This window comes from Colossoma macropomum, unplaced genomic scaffold, assembly GCF_904425465.1.
Source record: "Colossoma macropomum unplaced genomic scaffold, Colossoma_macropomum, whole genome shotgun sequence".
Lineage (NCBI taxonomy): Eukaryota > Metazoa > Chordata > Actinopteri > Characiformes > Serrasalmidae > Colossoma > Colossoma macropomum.
The window spans coordinates 557501-567500 of record NW_023494800.1 but is presented as its reverse complement, the minus strand read 5'-3'; the positions used below and the strand labels follow the sequence as shown (position 1 = coordinate 567500).

At 41.3% G+C, this 10000-nt stretch overlaps 1 protein-coding gene across 6 annotated transcripts in view; it reads right to left on the bottom strand.

Moving 5' to 3' along the window:
• mapk10 (mitogen-activated protein kinase 10) overlaps positions 1-10000 on the bottom strand; it is a 145239-nt gene that overhangs the window by 19346 nt on the left and 115893 nt on the right. For 4 of the 6 annotated variants that reach the window (XM_036588114.1, XM_036588119.1, XM_036588121.1 and 1 more), the window contains exons 10-12: positions 9716-9840; positions 7600-7663; positions 2013-2090 (exon numbers count right to left, since the gene is read on the bottom strand). In XM_036588114.1, coding sequence (XP_036444007.1) covers positions 2013-2090; positions 7600-7663; positions 9716-9840 — 267 coding nt within the window. Of the gene's footprint in view, positions 1-1983; positions 2091-7599; positions 7664-9715; positions 9841-10000 lie in introns of all 6 variants that reach the window. The other 2 variants (XM_036588120.1, XM_036588116.1) reach the window with 1 other exon arrangement.

Sequence of the window (10000 nt, the reverse complement as noted above, 5' to 3'; positions counted from 1 at the left end):
TCGGGTTAAACGGTTCTCTGAGGACAGCTCGTTATCAATTCAATTAACCTATCAAGGCTCCGCCCACAAATGCACTCTGTCACAGCTACTGCTGCTAGGTGAGTCAACCTTTATAGAACAATGGTAAAAATCCCATTCAGCATAAACTGAGAAACTACATCTGAATTAGAGAAGTTCATTTATTATATATATAGGTGTTGTGATATAAACTGAGTCTGTTCTACAGTTTCTCGTTAGGCTGAATGAATAACCGACTCTAAATGTAGGTATTGTGATATAAACTGAGTCTGTTCTACAGTTTCTCGTTAGGCTGAATGAATAACCGACTCTAAATGTAGGTATTGTGATATAAACTGACTCTGTTCTACAGTTCCTCATTAGGCTGAATGAATAACCGACTCTAAATGTAGGTATTGTGATATAAACTGAGTCTGTTCTACAGTTTCTCATTAGGCTGAATGAATAACTGACTCTAAATGTAGGTATTGTGATATAAACCGAGTCTGTTCTACAGTTTCTCGTTAGGCTGAATGAATAACTGACTCTAAATGTAGGTATTGTGATATAAACCGAGTCTGTTCTACAGTTTCTCGTTAGGCTGAATGAATAACTGACTCTAAATGTAGGTATTGTGATATAAACCGAGTCTGTTCTACAGTTTCTCGTTAGGCTGAATGAATAACTGACTCTAAATGTAGGTATTGTGATATAAACCGAGTCTGTTCTACAGTTTCTCGTTAGGCTGAATGAATAACTGACTCTAAATGTAGGTATTGTGATATAAACCGAGTCTGTTCTACAGTTTCTCGTTAGGCTGAATGAATAACTGACTCTAAATGTAGGTATTGTGATATAAACCGAGTCTGTTCTACAGTTTCTCGTTAGGCTGAATGAATAACTGACTCTAAATGTAGGTATTGTGATATAAACCGAGTCTGTTCTACAGTTTCTCGTTAGGCTGAATGAATAACCGACTCTAAATGTAGGTATTGTGATATAAACCGAGTCTGTTCTACAGTTTCTCGTTAGGCTGAATGAATAACCGACTCTAAATGTAGGTATTGTGATATAAACTGACTCTGTTCTACAGTTCCTCATTAGGCTGAATGAATAACCGACTCTAAATGTAGGTATTGTGATATAAACTGAGTCTGTTCTACAGTTTCTCATTAGGCTGAATGAATAACTGACTCTAAATGTAGGTATTGTGATATAAACCGAGTCTGTTCTACAGTTTCTCGTTAGGCTGAATGAATAACTGACTCTAAATGTAGGTATTGTGATATAAACCGAGTCTGTTCTACAGTTTCTCGTTAGGCTGAATGAATAACTGACTCTAAATGTAGGTATTGTGATATAAACCGAGTCTGTTCTACAGTTTCTCGTTAGGCTGAATGAATAACCGACTCTAAATGTAGGTATTGTGATATAAACTGAGTCTGTTCTACAGTTTCTCGTTAGGCTGAATGAATAACCGACTCTAAATGTAGGTATTGTGATATAAACTGAGTCTGTTCTACAGTTTCTCGTTAGGCTGAATGAATAACCGACTCTAAATGTAGGTATTGTGATATAAACTGAGTCTGTTCTACAGTTTCTCGTTAGGCTGAATGAATAACTGACTCTAAATGTAGGTATTGTGATATAAACTGAGTCTGTTCTACAGTTTCTCGTTAGGCTGAATGAATAACCGACTCTAAATGTAGGTATTGTGATATAAACTGTCTGTTTCTTATTAGCATTCTGTAAATTAGCAACAGCTGCTATGAAGTGCTGCCTGTGTGGGCGGAGCCTGGAGTTCAGTCCAGAGGCCAGGCTTAACCTGTGTCCAGGAAAGTGGCCACATGAAGAGTCAGGGAGAAAAACAGCATGTTCTGTTTGAGTCACAGGAACGATGGCAGACAGGGACGGAGAGACGGAGGGATGGATGGGCGAGAGGAGGAGCCTAAAGGGGTGGAGTGTAAAGGGTAGAAGGGCACTTACAGAGAGTTTAGGCTATGCAGTGAGAGTACCTGAGGGAGAAGGCTGTCCCTTCACCACGCCATTCTTCGTTCTCTCCTCAAAGTTCATCACTTCTTTATAGATCAGCTCTGAGAGGGAGAGAGAGAGGGGGAGAGAGGAAGAGGAAGAATGGGAGGAAGAGTGGGAGAGAGGGAGGAAAAGAGGGAAAGGGTAAGAGAGGAAAAGAAGAAAGGGAGGAACAGATAGGAAAAGAGAGAGAGGAAGAGGAAGAAAGGGAGGAACAGAGAGAGAAACAGAGAAAGAGAAGAATAAGAAAGGGAGGAAGAGAGAGGCAGGGAGAAATAAATGAAGACAGAAGGGGAGAGAGAGAGAGCAAAAGAGAGAGAGACAGAAAGGGGGGAGAGAGAGGAAGACAGAGGGAGAAGGAAGACAGCAAAAGGGAGAGAGAGGAAGAAGAAAGGGATGAAGAGAGAGGGAGAAAGAGAGAAAGACAGAAGGACAGAGAGAGAGCAAAAGAAAAAGAGAGAGAAAGAAAGGGGGAGGGAGAGAGGAAGAGCGAAAGAAAGAGAGAGAGAGAAAGGGGGAGAGAGGAAGAAGAAGAAAGGGAGGAACAGAGAGAGGGGGAGAGGAAGATGGAGGAAGTGAGAGAGAAAGAGAAAAAAGGGAGGGAGAGAGGAAGATGAAGAGAGAATGATGAGGAAAAAAGGGAGAAAAAGAGAGGAAGACGGAAAGAGAGCAAAAGAGAGAGAGAGGAAGAGTGAACGAGACGGGGGGGAAGAGAGGGAGCGGGAGAGAGAGGACGAGACAGAGATTGATTAAGAAGGGTATTAAGAAAAGAAAACAAAATCAATTTCAGTCTTTGCTCTAATTAACTGCGGCGCACGTTCTTAATTGGAAAAGTTGGTAAACAGTCTGGGCTGAAAGCAGAGCCGGAGATCCTTCTGTAGATCCTTCTGTAGATCCCTGTAGATCTCTGTAGATCTCCACAGCAGATCCATCTGGCTGACCAGCGGTTCAATGTTGATGTGATATCAGTCTGAGGTCCTCAGAGCTCAGAAAAACACCATTTCAGCCTCTCAGCCTTCGTCTCTGCTCAGAGCTGTGAGCTGAGAGCCTTTAGACCCAGATTCAGTATTTACTATACACTCTATGGACAAAAGTATTGGGACACCTACACATCACACCTACAGGAGCTTTTATGACTCCCATTCTGAATCCATAGGCATTAATATGGAGTTGGTCCCCCTTTGCAGCTCTAACAGCTTCCACTCTTCTGGGAAGCTTCTACAAGATGTTGGAGAGTCTGTGGGAATTTCTGTCCATTCATCCAGAAGAGCATTTATGAGGTCAGACACTGATGTTGGACGAGAGGGCCTGGCTCACAATCTCTGTTCTAGTTCATCCCAAAGGTGTTCAGTGGGGTTGAGGTCAGGACTCTGTGAGGGCCAGTCAAGTTCTTCCACACCAAACTCACCCAGTCAGGCCTTTGTGGAGCTGCTTTGGTCACTGGGGCTCAGTCACGCTGGAACAGGAAAGGTTCTTCCCCAAACTCTTCCCACAAAGTCGGAAGTGCACAATTGTCCAAAATGTCTTGGTGCTGAAGCATTAAGGTTTCCCTCCACTGGAACTAAGGGTTCTAGACCAACCCCTGAAAAACAGCCCCATTTCATCATCCCTCCTCCACCAAACTCTACAGCTGGCACAGTGCAGTCAGGCAGGTAACGCTCTCCTGGCATTCGCCAAACCCAGACTCGTCCATCAGACTGACAGGTAGAGAAGCTGATTCGTCACTCCAGAGAACACGGTTCCACTGCTCCAGAGTCCAGTGGCGGCGCTTTACTCCACTCCAGCCGACGCTTGGCATTGCACATAGTGATCTTAGGCTTGGGTGCAGCTGCTCAGCCACGGAAACCCATTTCATGAAGCTCCTACTATAGTGGTGAAATTGTTCCTCTGATGTAGAATGTGTTGTACATGGTTCTATATAGAAAATGGTTCTTTATAGCACCAAAAAGGGTTCGTCTGCTGTTACAAGCTTGACATTGTAACAATAGCAGAACCCGTTTAGAACCACATACAACACATTCTCCATCAGTACGAAGAACGATGTCTCCATGCCAAGAACCATTTAAGCATGCAAATGGTTCTTTGACTGTTCATAGTTCTTTATAGAACCACTGGCTTTACTAAAGAACCCTGGAAGAACCTCCTTTTTTAGTGTATATAGAACCATTTAATGCTTAAGTGGTTCTTTGCATGGTGAAATGGTTCTTCAGATAGATGGAGAATGTGTTGTATATGATTCTTTATAGCATCAAAAAGGGTTCTCCCTCAATCAGAAGAACCATGTCTCAATGTAAAGAACCATTTAAGCATGCAAATGGTTCTTCAAATGTTCATGTTTCTTTACAGAGCCACTGTCTTTACTAAAGAGCCCTTGAAGAACCATCTTTTTAAGAGTGTAGGACTCATGGTTCTAAATAGAACCGCTGCTTTTACTCAAGAACCATATTTTTTTAAGTGTGTATTTAACAGAAAATTACACAGAAGCCTTCAGCTACTTTTCCATTTAATTTTTTTTCTTTTGTAAACAAAACTGAAAATGTAGAACTGTGTCTTTTTGGTGTTCAGAGAACCAGTGATGCTGTGAAAGATGGTGAGGCTCTTTAGCCGTGTATCTCAGCCATGAAGCAGGTCATAAATCAGTAATGTATGGGTGTAAATCTCCTTTACCCTCTTCTTTAAAAAGCCCCAGATTGAGACCCCAGATCGAGACCCCCACTGTCCGCTTCTAATCAATCGGGCTAATGGAGCTGCGCTCTGCATTTAAAGAAGGTCGTGGTGAGAACGTGGCGGAGGAGAGCGGCTAAATGGACCGAGTGAAAATGGATCCGATCTTGAATATACCATAAAAACAAAAGCTGAAAGTCATTTTAACTGAAAATACGATAAAACCATAAAACGCCATTAACGAACTCAAACACCCACTCAAACCAGTGCAGCCAGAGGAGGACGGGTTCCCTTTTCCAGTCTCGGCTCCTCTCAGTGGTTCTTCTACATGTTCCAAGGGAGTTCCCTTTATTTTAAGGTCTGCTTCTTTGTGATAACTGAATTATTCGCAAGTAATTAATTACGCCCTACACTCTTCAACATAACGGTTCTCCAAGGGTTCTTCAGTAAAGAAAATGGATCTATATAGGGCCATGAACACTCAAAGAACCCTCTGCATGATTAAAGTGTTCTTTGCATCATTAAATAGTTCTTCACTGAATTGATGGAGAATGGGTTCTATATAGAACCTTTTTTCAAAAGGGTTCTATATAGCACCAAAAAGGGTTCTTCAAAAAAAATGTTTGTAAGCACCAGCAATACACTCTTTACTAAAGAACGCTTGAAGAACCATCTTTTTAAAGACAGTGGTTCTGTATAGCACCAAAAAGGGTTCTGCTGTTGTGACGATGATCTTGTAACAATAGAAGAACCCTTGTTGGTGCTAAACAGAACCCTTTTCAAAAATTTCCTATACGAAACCATCTACAGCACATTCTTCATCAATGTAATCATTCAGTCATTACGTCATCATTTAATCAAGCAAAGGGTTCTTTGAGTGTTCATGGTTCTATATAGAACCATTGTCTTTACTAAAGAACTCTTGAAGAACCATCTTTTTTAGGGGTGTACACCTTACCGTTAGTACACGCTTACAAATGACCTGAAAATTGCTTTCAAAGTACTAGCTACATTTAAAAGATCTGTAATAATGAATTTGTCCATAACTAAAGTGGAACATTATTAAGAACCGTTCTCTTACTAAGAGTTTACCAAATTTGGGTCATAAAAGGTTAAAAATGGGCATCAGCTCCCAGACTTTACAGCAGAATCCAGTGGACTGTTGTTATTTTGAACTGTACTGTAAAATTACAGCGTTCAAGTGTGCACAATTAACGAAATGAGCCCATTTACTGCCACTGTGAGTTCAGACAAACACCACCTGCTCATGTTCCTCAATTACCTGGTCACGTAAAGTCTCAATCAGCCAACCTGCATTTCGACTCTGAAGTACATCTACAACGTAGCTGCTCAATTTAAAGAGGGATCGAAAAAGTAGAAATGAAGTTTAATCAACTAAAATAAATTAAAAACAGCAAGAGAAATAATTAATGAAGAAATAAATGAATTAATACATAACATAACATTAATTAAATAAAAGAAATAAAAGCTCTAATAAGAAATAGCCATAAAACAGCAATATTTTATGCTTGTCGCTGAAAAATTACAATGAATTAACATTTAAACTCGTTAGTTAATAAATAGCTAATAACTAATTTTAGTTAGTCCTTATAGTGGATCATTCTCAGCACTGCAGTAACACTGACGTGGTGGTGGTGTGTTAGTGTGTGTTGCGCTGGTCTGAGTGGATCAGACACAGCAGTGCTGCTGGAGTTTTTAAACACCTCAGTGTCACTGCTGGACTGAGAATAGTCCACCAACCAAAAATATCCAGCCAACAGCGTCCTGTGGGCAGCGTCCTGTGACCACTGATGAAGGACTAGAGGATGACCAACACAAACTGTGCCGCAGCAGATGAGCTATCGCCTCTGACTTTACATCTACAAGGTGGACTGACAAGGTAGGAGTGTCTAATAGAGTGGACAGTGAGTGGACACAGTGTTTAAAAACTCCAGCAGCACTGCTGTGTCTGATCCACTCAGACCAGTGCAACACACACTAACACACCACCACCATGTCAGCGTTACTGCAGTGCTGAGAATGATCCACCACCCAAATAGTACCTGCTCTGTGAGGGTCCATGGGGGTCCTGACCACTGAAGAACAGGGTAAAAGGGGGCTAACAAAGTATCAGAGAAACAGATGGACTACAGTCTGTAACTGTAGAACTACAAAGTGCACCTATATAGTAAGTGGAGCTGATAAGATGGACAATGAGCGTAGAAACAAGGAGGTGGTCAGAATGTTATGCCTGATCGTGTATCTGATCTTGTGTGTATCAGTGTTACAGTGAGTCCCTCAGTAAAGAGTTCTGTCATAGAGCTGCTGCTGTTTTACATTCCTGACAACTAACCAGAACCTGCTTAGACTACAGCTCACGTTCACAGTCTCAGATCTGCGACGCGTCTATCGAGAGCTCGCTTGGGCACACACATTCTTAGTCCACAGAAAGCCTTAGTCCTTCTCTGAAGGCCTAGAAGACCTTGAGGGTTCCTCTCTGGTGACTGTACTTCTGGCAAAGAACTCCTAAATATTAAGTGACATAAAACTCCAACTTCTTTATTGGAGAAGCATAAAATGGAATTTACTGCCCAGAATGCATTTTTTTCACCTAATTAGAATTTATAGCATCACAGGCTCAGAATCCATCATGTGAAACTAGAACATAAAGCTTTTTACAGCAACACCGAAGACAAAGACTGAAGCTGTGATGGCGATACATAAATATTTCAGTGGTTTCTGTATGAATCAGATTACGAGGGCAGGATTATAAACGTTAGAGAGAGGGCCTATTTAGTTCAGAATTGGACGGCTAAGATTCCAGTGAAATTCCAGTGAGATTAACCTAATCTCTGAGGGATTAGGTGAGTGTAGGTTAAGGTAATCTCTGAGAGATTAAGGGTTTACCTTTCCACTCGTCGATGGAGTGTTCTCTCTCATCCAGCTGCTTGTCGTAGATCTGAGGGGGAGGCTGAACAGAGAGAGAGAGATAAGAGGTGAGGACCTGTTCATCCATCATCCATCACACAGATTACAATAACCTGAACAACAGTCTTAATTACAGAATGTTAAGATAAGGCTGTCAAACAATTAGTTGTGATTAATCACATTATTTTGTGTCAATAGTCAAACTAGGTGTTAACACATGACTACAACTTCTGCAGCAAAGTATCTGATTTTTTGCTTTTTAAATGATGTACAGTTTTATATGTGAGAAAAAATAAATAAAATATGCAGGAGTTTGGACATCAACAACGAAGGGCTCCTGTAAGCAGCTAGCAGAGGATCCAAACATGAAGCTAACTGATGCCTACAAAACAGAAGAAGGCTATAAAAAAGATTTTAAGGCTCTTCCAGATTTCTACTGTCCGAAATGTCCTTGAGAAATGGATGTTTTGGGGAACTGTGGAAGAAAAGCAAATCAAAAAGGCAAAGCAAAACCCCCACATGACTGCAAAGGACCTGCAGGAAGGTTTAGCTGACACAGGAGTTGTGGTGCATCTTTCTACTGAACACAAACATGATCTGCATGGAGAAGTCATCAGTAGAAAAGCTCACCTGCAACCTCTACACAAAAATCAACCCATGAAAAATACAAAACACCATCAGCCAGAGGCTTTTTGGACACAGGTGCTGTGGACTGATGATGTAAAAATGGAACTCTTCAGCCATGATCACCAACGCTGTGTTTGGAGAAAAAGAACCAGCATTTGATGAATGGAACACTGTGCTGACTCTTAAGCATGGGGGTGGCTCTATTATGCTCTGGGTTGTGTGGCAGCCAGTAAAGGCTCAGGAAACACTGCACAGGTAAAGAATGGATTCCACTAAATATCAACAAATTCTGGAGCAAATCAAGTCAAGAAGCTGCAGCTGAAAAGAGGCTGGCGTCTAGAACAGGACAATGATCCAAAACACACCTCAAAATCTACCATAAACTATTTTAGGAGAAACACTAAAGCTTTTGGAACGACCCTCATCTTTCTGACTTCAACATCATTGAAAATCTGTGAGTAAACATGCTGTACAGGCGTGATGGACAAAGAATATCGAAGAACTAGAAGTGTTCTGAAAGGAAGAGTTCCTGAGACAAGAACAGAAAGACTCCTACATTCTTAAGAAAGATGGTCTTTCAAGGGTTCTTCAGTAGAGGCAATGGTTATTCAGATTGATGGAGAATGTACTGTCCATGGTTCTATATAGAATTTTTTTTTGGAAAATAGTTCTACACTCTTAAAGGTGGTTCTTCAAGGGTTCTTTAGTAAAGAAAATGGTTCTATCTAGACCCACGAACACTCAAAGAAGGGTTTTTTGCATTGTGAAAGTGCTCTTCAGATTGATGGACAATGTGCTGTATATCAAGGGTTCCATACAGCACCAAAAAGGGTTCTTCCATTGTTATGGACTCAAGCTTGTAACAATAGTAGAGCACTTTTCAAAAAGGTTCTATTTAGAACCATTTATAGCACATTCATGCACATTTATCATCAATCCAAAGAACCCTTTCATGATGTAAAGAACCCTGTAATCATGCAAAGGGTTCTTTGAGTTTACTAAAGAACCCTTGAAAAACCATCTTTGGTTCATATATCACCAAAAAGGGATCTTCTATTATATACACGCTTGACATTGTAATAATAGAAGAACACTTTTTGATGCTATTTAGAACTATTTTTAAAAGGGTTCTATACAGAACCATATACAACACATTCTCTATAAATCTGAATCTGCACTCCTGAAGAACCATCTTTGTAAGAGTGTAAAAAGCATTTACGTTATGCATTAACATTTTCAAAATAAATAATGTAAAATTATTTGCTGCAGAGGTTGTGTTTACTTCTTTTCACTTAAAATTAACTATTCATACACATATAGATTATATATATTATAGATTGCAGTAGGCAAGTCTATGGAAGTTGATTCGAAACACAGCTGCTAATCGTCTTATATGTTCCTGCAGAGCTGCTCTGAGCTCACCGCGCTAATCAATAACGCTAAAAGGACCAGAGCGAGCTGTACTTACAGCCTCCACCTCAGATGGGTCGTACCACACGTTGATGTAGGGGTGCTGCAGGGCCTCGTCCACTGATATCCGCTTAGCGGGGTCGATAATTAACATCTTGGACAGCAGGTCTCTGGCCTGGCTGGCTGCAGAGGCACAGAGAGAGAGAGAGAGAGAGAGAGAGAGAGAGAGAGAGAGAGAGAGAGAGAGAGAGAGAGGGGGAGGGAGGGAGAGGGGGAGGGGGGGAGGGAGGGAGAGGGGGAGGGAGGGAGGGAGAGGGGGAGGGAGGGAGGGAGGGAGGGAGAG